Raw genomic sequence first — 19,798 nt, 5'->3', positions numbered from 1 at the left:
CATGAAAAAAATATGCCTGGACATTTTTTATGCAAACATGCTTTTTTAATTGTTTTGTTATTTATATTGTGGAAATGTGCTTGCCTTAGTTGCGAAGCATTTTGCATAATGCATTGATATAATGATCTTTTGCCAGGAGACAATTCCAGAAAAGTTTAAACTTTTGAGATCTGTCGTTGATGCTTCTGGGCTGTGTAAACAGTGCACGGGTCAAAGTTCAGCCTTCTGGGCAAAGTTTGTAGCATTTTTGTTGCAGTGAAAAAGGTAAGTACTGAGCTGTTTTTGGAGACAGTTTTTTATAATGAACTGACTGAATTTAATGTGCTGTGGACCTTTTGATATCTCAAAGCATGAAGGCTGCAAGAAAATGTGTATCCCTCCTTTTGTGTCACATGATTGTTGTTAAAAGATGTTAATATTTATATACTCAAGATATACTTCAAAACGTTGGTGTGACAGGTTTTCAGATTTTTCACTTTTAGTGTATTTGTATCGATCTGTTTGGGTGATTCATCTCGAGTTCTCTTACTAGTTTTTCATTACAGTTTACAATAAAAGAGGCATTGTACCACACAATGCTGACATCAGATGAGTTATACAATTGTGACTACAATGTTTGACACTGCTAAAAGTTACAACAAATGTGCTACTAACAGTGTGATGCAGTCTTGTTAGCCTTGCCGGTGTATAAATGCAATGAAGAAGGAGAAAAATAAGCAAACCCTGCTCTGGAATTTGGGTGTCAGTTTCTGAGAGTGGCCCCAAAACGGGGGGAGGATGGTGGGAATATGTCCCAACCAACTGGAGCAAAGAAAATCCTCACAATGGCTGAATAGGAGTTGTGCCTTGCAGTGGCAGAAAACACACAGCAGAGTGGGATAAAACGTGGGAGCCTGATTTTGACTTCAAGAAGCTGAGGTAAAGTTAAACGTTGTGTTCATTTTGATGAGCACACAAAATTAAAATTGCACACATTTTCCACATCTTTTCTGCCAAATAAAGGAATCAGTGTAACACAAACCATCCTCTAGGGTGAGTAGTAGTGTTGTGGTTCATTTTGAAGAACTGTTGGACTTTAAGTTGTGATAAACTTAGTTTATTCTTAATTTAATGTTGTGGTTCTCAGTTGTTTAAATGGATGCTTGAAAAGTGAATTACAGAGATGACAATTGTCTATGGAGTTTTGATGTTTTGAAGTTAAATTTCAATGCTGACTTTTATTCATCTCATTTATGTTTTGACTAATCAGCATTTGAATGGTTGTAGTAGTTTTGCCAATGACAACCAGCAATTGCCTTAGAGGGAGGAATATTGGAGAAGGAACCGCTGTGATTGTTTTAGATCCCAATTTCAGTTGAACAGTGGAAAAACAATTGATTTATTCAGGTTGGTTTGAGGAGGAGGATCAGCTGACACTGTTTTACTGACATGCAGATTTTTTATCTTGTCAGGGTTTCCCTAAAAGTCTAAACAGAATGAGGATATTGAGAAGAGCCTCTGCACTCATCCTGAGAAGAGGAGTTGCATCTTATCAGGGCACACTGTGCAAAAATGGTAAATGCAGTCCCTTAATATATATGTAACATTAAAAAATATGTATAAAATAACCATAATACTTAACAGATCAATGATAATAATGATGATATTGACTTCTTCTCTCAGATAATCTGTTCAGAATTCATCCATCTGTGTCGCAGGCGTTGGCAGAAACCAAACCCGTGGTTGCGCTTGAGAGCACTATTATCACACATGGCATGCCCTATCCACACAACCTGAGGTACCCCGAATGACCTTCAAATGTCAAAGAACTCTGACACCAGAAGTTCATATTCATTTGAGTGATTGAAGATAACCTCCATTTATATTTTCATCCAGAACAGCAAAAGAGGTGGAGGCCATTGTGCGAGCTGAAGGAGCCACTCCAGCCACAGTCGGTGTGATCGAGGGTGAAGTCCGTGTTGGACTGTCATCAGAGGAGCTTGACTACCTCGCCCAGTGCAGGAGCTCCCTGAAGGTGTCACGACGGGACCTGCCATATGTCATAAGCAAAGTAAGACACCGACACTTTGATCTGAAATACAAATCTCAAAATGTCTTGATGACATGATGGTTGGTGCATGCAGTCCTGTATGTGTGTTATATATCTTAGGGTGTCTCTGGAGGAACAACAGTGTCAGCGACTATGATAGCAGCACACAGAGCTGGGATCCCTGTGTTTGTCACTGGAGGCATTGGAGGAGTTCACAGAGACGGAGAGAACAGTGAGCTGACTAGCATCCTGTTAGAAAAAACCTTTTATACATACCGATGCCAAGACTGATAAGATTTTTTTCACATCTGTCATGAAGAACTCTCCTTAAATTAAACAAGTCTGTCATCAGGTGGGTCTGTTATTTAATGTGGGTTTTATTTGATGACAAAAGAAGACCGATAAGGGGACCAGCAGCCGGTTGGTGTCAGATTGTTTATTCTATGGAAGGTCTTAAGTGTAAGGACAACAAACTGACTGGAAACCAAGTTCACTTATGATGTTAATAAGACTAGGTTAGTCACATTAACTTTGTATCTAAGGACTGAAATAGTTGTGTGAAAGCTTACTATTATTTTCTACTCACTAAATTTTATTCCTCCAGGTCTGGACATCAGTGCAGATCTGACAGAGCTCGGCAGGACTCCCATCGCTGTGGTCTCTGCTGGGGTCAAGTCTATTCTGGATATCGGTCGCACCCTGGAGTTCCTTGTAGGAAAATCTTCATAATTTATCATAAAATCTACCAATTCTACAGGGGCAGAATTGATGTGATCACATATATGTTACCTATCAATGTTATGGTAGAAATGTGCCACATAAACCTACCACATAATGCCTATAACACTGATTACTTCTTCCACTGTCTTTCTGTATTTAGGAGACACAAGGTGTCTGTGTGGCCACTTATGGAGCATCAAAGAATTTTCCAGCCTTCTTCTCTCCACAAAGTGGATTCACTTCTGCGTACCATGTCTGCAGCCCAGAGGAGGCTGCAAAACTCATAGGTATGTCAGCATTTTATACTGTGAACATTAATAGATTCCATCAACTTTTACAGAGGTCAAGATTCAGCACCAGTCACCACTTAATTTTGCTGAGCTCATATCTTAGAAAATAGTATGTTAGGCAGAGAATATGCTCAAGTCAGTACAACCATTGTACAGCTCTGCACTGCTAACATACTGCTTTGGGTTGTCTGTCCCATTAATGTGGATGGAATATATCAAGAATGCCTGAAGGTAAACTGATTACTTGGACTCAAGGATGAACTGAGGATGAATTCATACTGATCTCACAAGCACATTTTTGGCTATAACATAAGAATTTATATGTCAGTTACCACAACTTTTCACACAAATGTCAAACACGATAAAAGGATTAAATGATAACATGTTCAAAAAGATCCTAAAGATCAAATCTGTTCAGATATGGGTGTAAATTGCAACTTAAATATATAAACAATTAAACATACAACTGTAAAATGGTAATTCTAGTTTGTTATTCGTCTGTATTTCTGTTTTTATACCATTCAGCAAGCACTTTGTCACTGGGTCTCCAAAGCGGTGTCCTGTTAGCGGTGCCCATCCCAGAGCAGCATGCAGCAGCAGGTCAGCAGATAGAGGAGGCCATACAGGCTGCAGTCACAGAGGCCAGGTACACAAAGTCTCTGTTGGATTTTTTTTTTTTTTTTTTTTTTTTTTACTGTAATCTGCTGGATTCTAAATTGTCCGTAGGTGTGAATGTGAACCTGTCCAGGGTGTCCCCCGCCTTCACCCCAAGTCAGCTGGGATAGACTCCAGCCCTCCCATGACCCTACTGAGGATTAAATGGTGTATAGATAATGGATGGACTAATGTAATCTACTGTTACATAGCCTTTTTTTTTTTTAGATAATCAATGATATCAAAGGAAATTTTCTGTCTGGACATGTGATCATCATTTTCTGTTCTCTTTTTCATTTCCTCAGTGCTAAAGGTGTCACTGGAAGAGATGTGACACCATTCATTCTTCAAAAGGTCAATGAACTGACTGAAGGAAAGTCCCTTCAGGCCAGTATCCTCATAAAAATCTGAATGAATGAGAAGTTGCATAGTAAACATTATTCTGTCACAGCTTGAAAAAAAAGAAAATGCATAAAGAAGACTGATAGGCACAGTGATGTTACAGGGCAATGGCTTCTAAGGCCCACAGTTAATGATGATTGACCTTCATTATTCTACATTAAACTGTCCTTAACATGGTACGTTTCAAGATATTGCTCTCATTCATAATAATGCCAAAATTGGTAGTCAGATAGCCTGTGCACTGTCAAAACAAGTGAATGAGAGAACACTGAAAAACGAAACTCATCCTCCTGGAAAGCTCTCATCGAACACAGAATCAGATGTTGTGAGTATACACATTTTTTTAAATGCTTAATCAGACAAAATGAAATATTAATATAATAGAGCAAGTATGATGATGTTTTGTTGCAGGTTGTCGTAGGGGGAATAAATGTTGATTTTATTGCCAAGGGAAAAACTGAAACGCTTCTTGTAAGTTCAACATATATTCATGTGAAATTCTGCAGAATAGGTTAATCAGATTGAGTTCTGAGAAAACTTGCTGTCTGTTTCAGTTTGGTCAGACTAACCCAGGAAGCGTCTGTCAGTCTTTTGGGGGTGTAGGAAGGAACATCGCTGGTTGGTTTTTTTATCTGATTACGTGCTTGCACATGTTTCATTAGTCATATACATCCTATTGTTTCTCACAGATTTTTTTGCTGCTTTCCTTCAAGATTCTCTGAGTAGATTAGGACACAAACCGCTGTTCATCTCAGCTACTGGAACGGATTCAAACAGTGATGCAGTGTTGAACTACTGTAAACATATGGTATGTTGACATCAGCAGTTGGTTATTACTGAGCTCCATTAAAATCCTAAACATGTAAAAACTTCTTTTTTCATATTTTTGTAAGAACACATGTGGTGTGGCCAGGATAGAAGGACAGAGCACAGCAACCTACTGCGCTGTCATCACTGAGAGTGGAGAACTGAGTCTTGGTTTGGGGGACATGGACATTCATCAGCAAATCACAGAGCAGTATGTGAGTTCTACTGACAGACTATTCACCTTTAGCCAGACTAGTCTGGGATTTGTGTTCCAGGACCATATTTACAACCACATTCCCAATGTAAAGTTATGAAAGCTAAACGTTTCATCATATAAAATCTGAATTGTAGTGCATATTCATGGTAATCAGCTGTACCCACTAAGTTACAGTACCTCTGCATATAGTCGTTTACATTGTGAGTGGCAGCATACAATATTCCCACTATAGATTTAAATTGTGTGCACGTACATGAAGGATCGACAGATAATGACATTAATAAAAGACAACAGCCAATTCATAGTGCATACCATGTAATTTCATGTCTCTTTACCTATAAGTGATAGTTGTGATATTTCGAATTTTACTGCAGACTAACTTTAACTCTATCAACTCCTCATTTGCGTAACATACGTCTCCAATCCTGGCTGTGTTGCATTAAATCCACATTTGTTTAGAATTTAGTTTAAAATTCAGATGAATAATTTTTTTAGTCCTGCGGTGTACAGCTCTGCTACGTATTTCACATTTTCTCATTCTTATTCTTCACCAAGTCCCTTTGCATCTCACAACCAGCACCACAGTCTAGAAAACCACGACAGTACAGTTGTAACTCCAACAAACTAATCCTCAGCATCATATCAACTAAGTTCGCACCATATTTTATAGAGCTTTTAAAGATAATTTGTATAAGCTCATGTATAAACTATTACTGCACCATTTTTATGTTGTTCATTTTTGAGCTTAAACTATTAGTCATTAGAGTATCGACAATAAGATAATCGGCAACTGCTAGTGCAAATGATTAATCAAAGCTAAAATGCAAATCTTTTTAATTTGCACTTTCCCAAGCATATATATTGGAAGATTTTCTTTGTCTTCCAAAGATAGTAAACTGAATACCTTTGGACTTTGAACTGCTGGTTAGAAAAGCTTTGCTATTTGTACATATTACTGTAAGCTTTGAGAAAGTGGGACAAGTACCTACTGACTGACTTATTAATAATGAAACATTTGTAGCTGCACACATTGTTTATTTTTGACTTTATTGTTTCTCTTTACACTTGACCATATTATATGTTTTATGTATTGGACTAGAACGTGTATTTCATTCCATTGTGTTTTTGTGCACTTGTGAAGAACCTCCAGTTTCAAACAACTATTTCTATATTCTATCTTTGTGCAGGTGTCACTCTTTGAGGAGCAGCTTTCATCAGCCACTCTTGTGTGTCTCGATGGAAACATCCCAGTCTCCACCATCGACTATGTTTGTTCTCTTGCCAAAAAGCACAATATAAATGGTAAACGTGGAGAGATGGTCAGTAAATAAAGAAGAATAACTGTGAACCAAAACTTTCATCAATGTTAATGCAATACTATCCATATGTGTCACAGTTTGGTATGAACCAACGGATTCAGAAAAGGCTTGTAAGCCTTTCCTTTCAGATGCTTGGAAGTCTTTGTCCTATTCATCCCCAAACCTGGCAGAATTGTGCACCATGAATGCAACACTGGGTATCACAACACCTGAAGGTGAAATGCGCTCCTTCATTAGAAAGCAATAGTTTATGTGTGAACTTTTGTGTCTGTGCTATCGATGACAAATTCACAACCACAGTTGTTACAGTTAGAGTTCTTGTGAAATGCAAGTATTGTGATGGTAACTAAGGATGTGGTTTTATCTTGTGGCAGTGCTGCCAAGTACTCTCGATGAGATGCTGGGTGTCACTGTGGTTCTCTCACGCCCCCTTCTGGACCATCTTCACTGTCTAGTGGTCACGCTTGGTGCTCATGGTGTGTTGCTATGTGGAGAACTTGATGCAGGAACAGTCAACCTACAGCCAAGAAAACAGAGGAGGGTAAGAGCTGTATTCTTGTAAACTGATAATAGTGTTTACTAGGACAGCAACAGTGAAGGCATTTTTGCTGCATTTGTGCTTGCAGAGGAGGCAGCTTTGTGCTCTATACTACCCAGCACTGACTGTGACCCCAGAGGAGACGATGAATGTGTCAGGAGCCGGAGATAGGTGCTAAAAATTTACTCGACCTACTTTCTTTTCCCTATTCTTATTTTAATTTCCTTTTCCAAACTTCATCTGCTACGGTTTTTCATTTCCAGTGACCTGTTTCTCTCCCTATCCTTGTCGTTCTTTCTCTCACAAAACCAAGTCTAAACATTCAAACAAAAGTCACTCATCTATCCCCACTCTGTTTGCAGTCTTGCAGGTGCCTTAATAGCAGGTATTCTCCAGGGAAAAGACACAGACAGCTGTGTTCGAATGGGGCTTCTGGCTGCAAAGATGTCCCTGGCATCCCCACACCCCATCGCCCCCGTGCTTACCTTAGACTCCGTGGATCCCAACAATGTTCAAGCGCAGGACTGGCCCAAACCAAAATTTGTGTGGATGGATTAAAATTAAAATGTTTCTTGTTAGATTTCTCAGACTTTTATCATTGTCAATCTTAAGATCTGTGATTAAATACATGTAGAATCAGTATGTGATATTATGACTATATAAAAGGATGTCAGAAGATGGCATGTTTTACAAAATGGTTACATTCTAGTTAGTTTCATACTGATTGTTCTATTATGACTGAAATTTTGCCAAAATACATAAAGCAACTTTGTCCTAACCTTTACTGAACCTCACGACTCCTATAAATAAACTCTGTAAGATTTAAATTCAAAGACCATTTGGGGTTTTGAATTATTATGGTTAAGAACAGGGCATATTAGAAAAAACTAAAGAAAATAAAGACAGCAGGAAGGAATGAAAAAGAAAAAGAAAGCCTTCTAAGAGGGAATCCAGGGAATCCTTGAATTTGTTGGGCTGTCAGATATGTTTTTGTTGGCTCATAACTTTACTTCTAATTTTGTCCGGTTATTCCTCATTATTATTAATACTGCAGGATCTTAGCCTTGATATTTATTGTATAATTTTTGTGGGGTATCTTAATTTTAAAATTACCCAATTGACTTTGCATCATAAAAAACACTGTAGAATCTTAACCTCTGTATTTAAACTTGTTCGGCTAATTTGTGACACTGATATTATTATTATTATTATTATTATTATTATTATTATTATTATTATTATTATTATTATTATTATTATTATTATTATTATTATTATTATTATGTTTATTATTATTATTATTATGTTTATTGTTTTTATAAAACTGTTGTGTAAATAACAGTGATTTGACTTGACTTGATATTTGCAAAAGGTACAAACTGACTCCTGCACTGTCTAACTTGCAATGAAAAATGTATTATTGCCACGTTTCGGTAGGAGACCTTCATCAGACAAAAACAAGATTGCATTGGAAGACATAAAGTATCCATACCAAAATGCAAAAAATTACAAATGGAAATCTTACTCTTGAATTTTTTTTTTGGATGGTACAAAAAGTACTGATGTACTGTCAATAAAATGTTGTTGCTTGTGTTCATGTTTCATTGTTATTCATATATTATTGGGTAACTATTTGTATGTGTTAATTTCTCCACTGTCATATATCAGCATTTAATGTCAGTGGTTAAACTCCAGCAAATTTTACTGCTTTCTATACTGCTATTTAAAATTATAGGTATTTTGTTTATAATCTACAAAATAAAGGCCAGTTAAATCTCATAATAAATATAATTGAGTAAAACAGAGTACTTATCTCTGAAATTTCCTGAAATTTGGTAGAATTATAAACTTTTCTAAAAAAAAAAAAAAAAAAGCGGAATAGAGGCATGATGGCGAATAAAACGTGAAAACTACATCTCCCAGAAAGGATTTGCCCATCTGCGCAGACTCAGTGGCAATGAATACTTGCCCCATTCCCTCCTCCCTACTATAATGCTAGCTAAGATGGTGGTTTGAACGTAAATTGTCTCCACAATACCAAGAAAAGAAAGGGGCAAAACATCTTTATAGCCTTTTAATTACAATAGAACAACACAACTACTGTTATCTTAAGTAACCGTTTGGAGAAATTTTGACATTTCAGATACATTGGCTCGCAGTCCCCGCCCAATTTGGTGTGACTCCCTTGGAGTGGAATCCTAAGCTAAATACGGACAGGGTAAGTAACGCTAACGTTAGCCAAGTTGCTAGCTGGGCTAGCCAGGTTAGATTCTACCTCTGCGTATAAAGGACTCTTGTATCTGTTACGATTTTATTGACTGACTTTAGAGTCTCCCCAAGCTTTCTGAATCGCTGTCCAGGTAATCTTAAAGTCGTTAGAGCATTGTCAGTTGTCTGTAGTGCCACCAACTTGGTTCCAGTTCAGTGTTAGCTTGTGTAGGCCTTGTCGTAAGCTCGGCTCCAAAACCTCGTACATTCTGGTGATAATGTAGCATGCTAGCTACTGATAGCGCTTAGCAGAAAGCAAGCTGTCACTTTCTATGTAGGAGTAACCGTACCGTTGTGTCATACGTTTTATTAAATCACGAACGTAAATATTAAGTTATTATTCATTTCTGTATGTTTTGTCTCGGGGTTGAAGGTACAGTTACCCCTGTAATCCTTGCTATCAGCCAGACCGGCTTCTTTTACCAATTCGCGGCTAGCGTTAGCTTAGCGTAACGTTAGTCAAATAACATCTGTCATAAGGTACGATCCAGCAGACAGAGCAGCTAAAGTTACCAGCCAGGCTAACGGGGTATTCTGGCTTCGTACACGACTGTACCAATGATGTCTGCGAGTGAAGCTGCGAACGGTGATATCTCAGTACATGTCAGTTTATTAGCAAAATGCTGCCCAGCATATAAACTGTTGGCGTTTCCTCTAATTCACTCTGTCGGTTTTTATCAGGCTGAATTTGTCACCGAGTTCGCCTTCTGGCCGCGGTGTTGTCAGACGAGACTGGTGTTTAATTGCTACCTACAGGCGTTTCATGTGTAAATAAACGCACTTTGTTGTATTTCCCTTAAACGTCCACCATGACGTGTCGAGTATTGTCAATCCAAGAGAGATACCACAACATCCGCATTATCATTCAGCTGTCATAGTTCTGTTTTTAGCTTGTTTTTGAAGATATGCAGTCATTTGTCCTCTGTTAGCCTCATCTAGCAGAAACTAATGCAGTTTAATACAAAGACCTACAGCAGACCTCCCTCTTTGACGGTTGAAATGTTAATCTTTTGTTAAATGTATGCTGTGATAGTGTTTGGTGGCACCATCCACAGTTTTCCAGAGAACAAGGTGAGGCAGTCAGATTGCTTTAGTGTCTTCGGTTTTCTAACCATGATCTAAAGCTCAAAGATGTTTAGAATACTATTGGAGGTTAAAGAAAACTGCCAAATAGGCACACGAAAGAGTGTAAAAATGACATAAATGAATATTTGATCAATAAGATATATGCAAAGTGATGATCTGACCATCAATTATTTCAGCTTCAAGGGAGCAGTTTCTGATATTTACTTGATATTTTATGATATCAGCGATGGTTCTTGATGGTGTCAGTAAAGCAGAAAAATATTAGAAACAGCTCTATGATTAGCACAATGCAAATGAAATGTACAACAAACTACAGTATCCAGAAGAACCATAACTTTGTATCAGCACCTATAAAAATGTCATCATAAACTGAACATTATACCTGCAATTGAAGTAAGGTTTATTGTATTAGAGTGCAAGGTGGACCTAATGAACCAGCAACTGAGTGGTATTTGTTCTGCTGATAAACACGCAATTCTGTGAATTACAGATGTTTATATGGATATATTTTGGTCGGTGTGTGCTAGTGTTGTCTTGGTAGTTATAAATTTAATTCCAACGGCTATGCCATCCTGCTTGGTGTATGTGTAGAGACAGCGAGCTCTATTAGTCGAAAGAATTGGTTCAGTTGATTATTTTCAGCCGTCTCTGGATGGAGTGCTTACATTCAGCTTTTATGTTTTTGTAGCCCTGTGCTCTGTGACCAGCTTCAGTACTCCCCCTTGCTGCGCCATAGGATGTCCCACAGCCCTGAAATGAAGGACGACCCAATGGAGTGCCCTCTGTGCATGGAGCCACTGGAGATTGATGACGTCAACTTCTTTCCCTGCACGTGTGGCTACCAGATCTGCCGCTTCTGTTGGCATCGCATCCGCACAGATGAGAATGGCCTCTGCCCCGCCTGCAGAAAGGTGAGGGAAAGCTAAGCTGGATGTGATTCCAAAAAACTGCTCAGAACAGAAGGGTGATTTGACTGTGGTTGGCAAAGCAGAGAGAATGATGCTGAGTGTCCAAATGCTAACAAAGGAAGAGAAATTATCTTTTCATCTCTCTTCTAAAGTAGCTGCTTATTCAAAACATCTTTTCATTTTTATTTAGACTTTCACATTTACAGTCTGAAATTTTTTGCTACTAATGCCTGTTGATCTACTACATTGCCAGCTAAAGGTCTCAGTTACACACTGTCCTTTACAAAGCCACATCATTTAGACTAGTGGGGTATTTTTACAAGTAGGGGATATCTCAATTTGTATCTAAATTCTTTGTGTTTTTGTCTAGCCGTACCCAGAGGACCCTGCTGTGTACAAGCCTCTGTCACAGGAGGAGATCCAAAGGATAAAGAATGAAAAGAAGCAGAAACAGAACGAGAAAAAGCAGAAGGTGACAGAAAACCGCAAACACCTGGCCAGTGTCAGAGTGGTCCAGAGAAACCTGGTGTTTGTGGTGGGGCTCTCGCAGCGACTTGCCGACCCAGAGGTGAGTACAGCGTCACCGCTAACAAGCTTAGTGACTTATGCTACCTGTGACACTGAAGTGTTAGAACTTGTGGTATTTTAGTTTGATGTGAATAAGTCAATGGCTATGACGATCTAAAGGCACTAGCTGTTAATGCACTATGACAGGGAATGACTTTTAACAGTATTGTGTTCAAAAGGGCTTACAGTATACCCAAAACTTTGTGATTTCTTTTTGTGCTTTACCCACAGGTCCTAAAACGACCAGAGTATTTTGGAAGGTTTGGGAAAATCCATAAAGTGGTCATCAACAATAGCACATCTTATGCAGGTTCACAGGTAAGACAGATGTGGGTTAGTGTCTAAACATTAATACAACTAAATAAATGTTTATTTTTGTAATTAATGAGCAATTTGTCTTTTAGCAAATGTTTCCTGAAGTTTCACATACCAAGACATGCTTGCTTTTGTTTACATTAGTTACATACATTATCTCAGTTATCATTTTTTAAATGTTGTTTCTTAATATTATACAGATACAGTTGTCATTAGTTACATATTACAAAACATTAAATCAATTAATATTAAAAATAATTGTGCAATAGAGAGCCCATGAATGTAATATACAGCTACAGTAAAACTGTTGTATGTTTACTGAAGTTTCTTTTTTGTTTTTTCAGGGGCCTAGTGCCAGCGCTTATGTCACTTACATCCGCTCTGAAGATGCTCTTAGAGCAATACAGTGTGTGAACAATGTGGTGGTTGATGGCAGAACACTCAAAGTGAGATGTTGACCGTAATAATATTGCTCAGTGTTACTTGTGTTTAAGTGCTGATTTTGTATGTGGCTGTGATTAGAGGTTTCATTTGTGTGGAAGCCATGTGATAAATTTGTCCTCTGTTTTCTTCCTGTTTTCTGCTGTTGAGACAGACATCATTATGCTAAACGATGTACAATATCTAGCTGTAGAATTACACAGAGATCAAACAAGCATCTTGAAAATTAACTTTGATTTTTTTTTTTTTTTTTAATTTTCTTTTATCATTTCTCTGAGCTTTTATTTCTGAATTTCTCTTACAGGCTTCTTTAGGCACAACGAAGTACTGCAGTTACTTCCTCAAAAGTATGCAGTGTCCCAAACCTGATTGTATGTATCTACATGAGCTGGGGGATGAAGCAGCTAGCTTTACTAAAGAGGAGATGCAGGTACGTGCTTTATTTTCTCTTCCTAAAATGAGAATGAATTTTGGTTGAAGACTTCATTTTGACTCATGTTATGTTACTTTCTTAGGCGGGGAAACATCAAGAATATGAGCAGAAACTCCTCCAAGACCTCTATAAAATTAACCCTAGCTTTCTACAACCTCCAGCATGTGGAGCAGAGAAGTCAAAGAGTAAATCCAACTCCACACAGAGGTTGGATTTCATTTTTTAAAATTATTTATTTAGAGTTCCACAGTTCCACTTAATCACAGTGTAATGCTTCATGGTATGTTTCCTCCTTTCAAACAGAACCAACAATAGCAATGGTAAAGATGGGTGGCCGACACTGTCAGGGCATAACAAACTGGCCAATGGGCTTTCAGAAGATCGCAAGTCCCCTCCGCTGCTAGATTATCTAGACCAAGAAGTAATTACTTCAGATGGGCTAGAAACAGAGCTGGGTCCTGGCCAGCGTACTGCCTTGTCTCCTTTCTCCTCCAACTGTGACAGCAACAGGTAATACAGACCACTTCTCAGGAGAAGGGTCAGAATGTTCTTAAAGGGAATAGTTGTGTTTATAATTTGCAGTCAGCGTTCTCTGTAAATCATTATATACATTTTCTGTCTGTAGTCCCAGTGACAAACCCCCAGAGTCAATCGGTTTGGTAAATGGAGAGACTTTACAACAGGTAAAACAACCCTAACTAACATGTTTGACTAGTTAAATATTTTTTTGAAAGATGAGTCAAGTTTGGAAAGGACAATATTTCATGCATTTGTTTCGTTTTCATTTTACAGATACCCACGAGTGACTCCCCTTCACCTCCCCCGGGTTTAACTAAGCCCAGCCTGGTGGTGCCCATCAGCATGTCAGACCTCACAGCCCGTTCACCCTTTGAGGGTGCGGCAGCTGAGTCCCAGTCACTCTTTTCAGACAACAGTAACTTCAGGCATCCTAACCCACTCCCTGCTGGCCTGTCCCCCTTCCCCAGCTCCCCTCGCGGCAGTTCTGACTGGCCCATGACCCCCGAACCACAGAGCCTCTTCACATCAGGTACATTATGGACCTTTCATTTAAACATTTTGTATATGTTAGATTCCTGCTGAATTGGATCTTACTAACTGCGATGTCACCAAGCCACAACACAATGTTTCTTTTCTCTAGCTTTCAAACAATATGTTGAAATGCAGCTGCTTTATTCTGAATATTTGTTTTCTCAGTACTCTGGCTGTTTTGCTGTTGCAAGCAGTGCAACAACATTCTTAAAATGTGTTACCACTTGCTGACTGAACTATTAGGAAGGTTTTTTACTAAGCAAAAACAAAACAAAAGTTGAAAGGAGATTAATGTTTTGTTTTATTTACTATTGGGATTTTAAGTACTGAATAGATTTTACAGAGATTACAGATGTAGCCTTGATCATCTCAGTGGATGGAGTGGTCTAAGTCTTGAGGCACCACTAACTTACCTCTTCTTCTGTCCTCATAGACACAATACCAGTGTCTTCTTCCACAGACTGGCAGGCGGCCTTTGGGTTTGGCTCATCCAGCAAACAGCAGGATGACGACCTGGGCTTCGATCCATTCGACGTCACCCGCAAGGCTTTGGCAGACCTGATAGAGAAGGAGTTGTCAGTGCAGGATCAGAGCCCCTTGTCCCCAGGGCCCCTCACCCAGGGAGGCAGCCATGGTCCCAGCCTGCCACCCTCCAACCCTAACCCTAGCGCCTCCCACCACTTCCCCAGTGGCCTACCACGCCTCCCACAGCTCCACCACAGAGCCATCTACAGCTCCTTCAGTTTCCCCTGGCAGTCACAACAGCCAGGCCAGTCAGCAGCAGCCGCCAGCCGCCAGACACCCCTGGATGGGCGTCCCCACACGAAATAACCTCACACACTTGAACCACTCAGCCAGTGCTGCCTCACACAGTAATTTCCTGGACCTGAATCTGCCCCCTCAGCACAACACAGGGCTGGGAGGGATCCCCATCTCAGGTACCCGACACCTGGGTCACTTTGGCACCTTTCTGCGTCTCATGAAAGCAGCACATGTTAAAACAGAAATTAGATGTGCTACATAATGAAGTTCTTTAATATCACAGCGTATGCACACTGCCACGTAGCATTATGATACTTGTTTTGATTAGCTTTTATTGATTTTAGAGAGCATACAAAATGCTGGTAGATGCAGTTCTGAAGTTAACCACTAGTCTGTGATCAAAACACCTGAGGAGCTGACACGTTTGTTTTGCTTTCCTCTCCTGCAGAAAACAGCAGCTCTATAGATGGCTTAAATGTGAAAGAATGGCAGGACGGCCTGAGAGCTCTCTTGCCCAACATCAATATCAACTTCGGGGGCCTCCCAAACTCCTCTTCCTCTTCATCCTCCTCGTCCTCCAACAGTGTTAACCACATCGGTGGGCCAGCAGGGCCAACAGGAATCTCACACAGCCTGAGCTGGGACGGCACAGCCAGCTGGATGGACCCTGCTATCATTACAGGTAGGCAATCAGTTCACTGTAATGGTTTAGGTCTTTTATCCAGCATAAATTGTACATATGTGCTGGTTTCACCTTCTGCTTTTTGCCATTTAAGATTGAGTTAGCTCTGCAAATATATCTTTCATTATTTATTAGTCTCACTCAATTGCTTGGTCTGTAAAACATCAGAAAACAGCAAAAGATTTACATTTAAAGTCCAATATAATGTCTTCAAACTACTTTTATGCACAGTATGCTGTTAAAGTCACAACAATATTCCGTGTACAGTGGCATTACACAAGGACTGTTGATTAGACAGGACAAATAAATATAATTTTAAACTAAATATTATGAACAGATTAACTGACACTGAAGGTAACAGGCAGTTGCCTCATTTATGTGACACAAGTGTAAAGTTATTATGTTGGGGAGGCAGATCCTTGGTAATGTTGGTGTGATTTATGGTACTTTTCCTGGTGCAATATCACACAATTTTGCTGTAATCTACAGTAACTAATAATCTTCAAGCAGCTAATGAGTATCATAATTCTATAGATAACTATAGTTCTTCACCTTTTTGGTTTAAATTGGAAGTAAAGTCCTTCATTCCTTTAATCAGCCTGCTGCCCCAGGATGCTCCTTGTATGATACATATCAAGTATTTCAGCAGAGCTTTGATGAACACCACTAATCTAATTGTTTTCACAAAAAGCAACTTCTGTTCCTGCTTGACAGTCCCAACAAAAATGAAACTGAACATTAGCTTCACTGTAGTTTTGTTGTGTATTTTTATCATCTCTTGTGACCCTCCTGCATCACCCTCACCCCCTCAGGCATCCCAGCCTCGGCAGGCAGCAGTTTAGACTGTCTCCAGGACGACAACCCACCACACTGGCTCAAGTCCCTGCAGGCGCTCACAGAGATGGACGGCCCTGCCAGCTCAGCGGTGCCCACTGCCCAGCCCCTCCACAGCGGCCTCCTCGATGCCCACCTCCCCCTCCATCACAGAGCCGCCGGCGGCTGGGCTCCTTACCTGCCCCCTCCCACAGCCAACCCCGCCAGCCAGTTCCACTCCCCTCCCCCAGGCTTCCAGACCGCCTTCAGACCCACGGGACAGCCCGCCACAGAGCTGCTACAGAGTGCCGCTGTGGACCGCCACTGAACACAGACTACAGCAGGCACCCATCCATTCCCCCACTACCACTTTATACCCAATCATCCTGTAACCCGCTCCCCCTCCCCCAATGCAATACACACCAATCTGCAGAGTATGAAAAATTAACAAAGTAACAAACATGCTTTCTTCTTTTTCTCTTCCTCCTTCCTTTTTGTCTACTCTGAAGGCCTATTTGTTTTTTGTTTTTGTTTGTGGCACACAAATTATCAGTACCCTTTGTCTGCTGCCATCACCACTCCTTAGAACTAGTTCTGGGCGTAACATGGGATTCATTGTGTAGCTTACTGTTAACGGAGAGCACAAGAATCAGTATAGCATCAAGCGCCCAGTGGTGACACGAGTTAAATCCACAAACTGGCAGAGAAACAAATTAGCTGAAGTGAGGTCTTTTTTAAAAGTAACTAATGATTAAGCATGAACAACATTTGTGTTTTTGAAAGTTGAAGTCATGATTAGTTTTCGAGGAATGAAGCAAGCTGTGAATCTGCTCTTTGAAGCTTTGCCCCAAAGACCCTCATCTTCCCCACTCAAACAGGAGACTGTGAAACGGTTAACCCTTACAGCTACGTTGTGAATAAGGCGAAGTGAGAGACAGAGAGAAGAGGGGATGGCACTTAGCTTTTTTGAGAGTGGGTTAAAGAGTATCAAAATTAAATTAAAAAAAAAAAAGAAGCTGAGATTTGATTCATGGAGAGTGAATGCAGACGAAACGGGAGTTGAGGGCACAGGCTATGCATGGGCTCCCTGTTAGGTAGGGACACAAATGGCCTGCTTCAGAGGCCACTTGGCTCACAATCTCTTTAGTAGGGGGTTCCCACTGGCCCCATCCTGCTGGAGGGAAAATTTTGCTGAACCTCTGTATCAGAGGATAGAGCACTGCCTAATCGCAGGGAGCCAGGGCTTTGGGAGATCGTGGCACACATCCTGAGCACTAGGGTTAGACTCTTACTCACAGTGCCACTGTGTGGTACCTACAATAGCTAGCCCTAACATGGACAGCCACCACATAGATAGGACAATGATGAGGATGGAGGGAGAGTTAAGTCAAAAATACTAATGAGGGTAGTAAAAGGGTTAACAGGTCCCTGTGTTGGACCCACGAGGGCTTAAACGAGGCCTTAAAATGGACAGATGAGACAAAGGAGCTCGAGTGATTGGAAGGGGAGCGTCAGTGACTGCTGAAAAATATGCAATATTGTATGTGACTTCAGCAACTGTATGTGAGTGTGTCACAAAGGTAGGTGCTGCAAGACAATACCAAGTACTGTAGTAGTGATTTAAGAAGCTCTCAGCCTTTAGGAATTCAGATGGATCTCTCCAACCACCGCCTTTTTTCTTTTTGAAGTCTTAATTCTGATCCGTGTTCGCTCTTGTCTCTCTTTCTCTCTCTCTCTTACCCCCACCCTCCCCCCTGTTGCCCCCTATTTAACAGTATTCACAAAAATGAACAAAGTCATCCAGGAGAAACCAACACAGAGTCATACAATGGGTTTTAACATAATTTTGCGAGAAAAAAAAATACAATTTGAGGCGCTTAAAGGAAGTGAACTTTCCTCTGCAGGTCTGGAAAAATGAACCTTAAATAAAACTGAAAACTCAGAGCTGGTGTTTGTCTGCTGTTGTGTTCTCACCACCTCGATTCAATCACATGCACTTATGATTATTACTCTTTGAAGTACTCACCTCCACACTGTACTGAACACCAGAGCAATGTCAGGCAGCTCACTGTAAATCACTCTTGTTTCTTATTCTCATGTCTTCCACTAGGGGGCAGATCACTTTCTGTCAGTGAGGAAGCGCTGCAGTCAAACTTCACAAGAACACAAGGTGACACAGAAAGACACTGACATCACAGTTTTCATCAGTTCCCCCCTCTAAAAGCAAGTATTTACTCAACATTAAATGACTGATTGCAGCCTGAATGCACACAGGAATGAGCTAAAATCCCATTTTCCTCTGCCATATGCTCATCTGTTCAGTGTGGGAGTACTGCTGGGAGCAGAGCATGCGTGCATATCGCTGTCCTTCAGTTTGCAGCTCTGCATTCTCCTCAGCCAATGCAGCAGTAGATAGTCTGCAGCAGAGAGGCTTCTTTTCTGTCCTGTTGGACTTCTGACAGAGGAGCACGGTCGATACTCATACAATGTCTCCACTATTTCTACGGTTAATAACTCAATCTCTTTATATGTTCTATTATTATAGTTTGTGTGGGAGAGTAATGACAGGTGCGTGGTTTGAAATGTCAGGTTTTTTTTATCTGGTTCCAAGTTGATTTAACTTATCGATTTGATTTAACCCTTCAGATCTTGTTTTTTTTTTAGCAATTGTGAAAACAATATGCTGCCTTTACCTGCAGCTGTCATGTTTTCACCTCCACCATCTATAAATAGTATTTCTAAGTGCTATATGAACATTTAACTGTTTAGAACACACTATAATGTATATATAAATTAAACCAACATAACAGCTTATTTTAGCTTTTTGCAAATACATGAGTATTGTTGTATATATTGCAACGATTAACAAAGAATGTCAGCACAGAGAGGTCAAATTAAGTTGAAGGTCATTTAGAAACAGCATCAAAAGATTGTTTTTCCACTCTAAACTGTCACAAATCTGTTTAAAAAAAAGAAAAGAAATGGGACTTGAATATCCTCTGAACATCATGTAATTCAGCTTCCTATGAAACAAAGAATAATCTCTAAGTGGCAAATGTCTTGAATAGTTTCTCTACTCTCATATAATAATGCTGTGTCTGTGTTTGATTGTTGGCTGTCGGGAAACATTTATGCATCTATAAAGTGGTGGTTTGTTGTGACTATAGAATGTGCTGCAGGAAGCTGTTCAGTTCTTTGTTTGTGGAGTTTCAGTGAAGATCTTCAGACCTGCAGCGAGTCAATCACAACCGCTACCCACAGCCGCAAGGATACTGATCAGCTTCTCAAGGGTAAGTCTAGAAATTATTATTATTCATTGATTAATCCATTAAAAATACATTTTGACACAAAAATAATACCTGCTGATAAATTGGTACTGAGGTTTTGTAGTACCTACACTATTGTTCAAAAGTTCAGGGTCACTCAGAAAATGTTTTCCATGAAAACTCACACTTTTATTCATGTGCTGACATAATTTCACAAGGGTTTTCTAATCA

General features: G+C 39.9%; 2 protein-coding genes across 5 annotated transcripts; both read left to right on the top strand.

Moving 5' to 3' along the window:
• The first annotated feature begins 223 nt into the window (after window positions 1–223).
• On the top strand, window positions 224–8,569 carry zgc:136858 (uncharacterized protein LOC678543 homolog). 4 transcript variants are annotated; one of them, XM_055009151.1, is made up of 20 exons: window positions 224–264; window positions 1,452–1,554; window positions 1,663–1,777; window positions 1,876–2,050; window positions 2,150–2,261; window positions 2,634–2,740; window positions 2,910–3,036; window positions 3,565–3,685; window positions 3,766–3,861; window positions 3,999–4,084; window positions 4,284–4,420; window positions 4,507–4,566; window positions 4,650–4,713; window positions 4,809–4,903; window positions 4,989–5,117; window positions 6,307–6,421; window positions 6,516–6,653; window positions 6,813–6,979; window positions 7,065–7,147; window positions 7,339–8,569. In XM_055009151.1, the coding sequence occupies exons 2-20, from the start codon at window positions 1,476–1,478 to the stop codon at window positions 7,532–7,534; spliced, it is 2,202 nt and encodes a 733-aa protein (XP_054865126.1). In that variant the 5' UTR covers window positions 224–264; window positions 1,452–1,475; the 3' UTR covers window positions 7,535–8,569. The 4 variants fall into 4 exon arrangements, with proteins under 4 accessions (XP_054865126.1, XP_054865125.1, XP_054865128.1 ...); XM_055009150.1 differs by lacking the exon at window positions 224–264 and adding an exon at window positions 271–918; XM_055009153.1 differs by lacking the exon at window positions 224–264 and having other exon boundaries at window positions 271–1,554; window positions 1,698–1,777.
• A 391-nt stretch (window positions 8,570–8,960) lies between these two features.
• cnot4a (CCR4-NOT transcription complex, subunit 4a) lies at window positions 8,961–18,245 on the top strand. The gene is given in 14 exon segments (XM_023267934.3): window positions 8,961–9,194; window positions 11,067–11,241; window positions 11,609–11,806; window positions 12,037–12,123; window positions 12,465–12,566; window positions 12,866–12,991; window positions 13,077–13,201; window positions 13,298–13,504; window positions 13,620–13,677; window positions 13,787–14,042; window positions 14,478–14,791; window positions 14,793–14,982; window positions 15,255–15,488; window positions 16,301–18,245. Coding segments are annotated over 13 exon segments (2,400 nt in total). The 5' UTR covers window positions 8,961–9,194; window position 11,067; the 3' UTR covers window positions 16,630–18,245.
• The last annotated feature ends 1,553 nt before the right edge of the window (window positions 18,246–19,798 follow it).

The sequence above is a fragment of the Amphiprion ocellaris genome, chromosome 3, assembly GCF_022539595.1.
Source record: "Amphiprion ocellaris isolate individual 3 ecotype Okinawa chromosome 3, ASM2253959v1, whole genome shotgun sequence".
Classification (NCBI taxonomy): Eukaryota; Metazoa; Chordata; class Actinopteri; family Pomacentridae; genus Amphiprion; species Amphiprion ocellaris.
This window is presented reverse-complemented; position numbering and strand designations above follow the sequence as displayed.

Bases quoted from the DNA above. Each gene is read 5' to 3' on its own strand.
- zgc:136858 (XM_055009151.1), top strand. From the start codon at position 1,476: ATGAGGATATTGAGAAGAGCCTCTGCACTCATCCTGAGAAGAGGAGTT. The intron at 4,714-4,808 runs GTTGGTTTTTTT...CTTTCCTTCAAG, and splicing joins TGTAGGAAGGAACATCGCTG to ATTCTCTGAGTAGATTAGGA. The intron at 6,980-7,064 runs GTAAGAGCTGTA...TTGTGCTTGCAG, and splicing joins AGCCAAGAAAACAGAGGAGG to AGGAGGCAGCTTTGTGCTCT.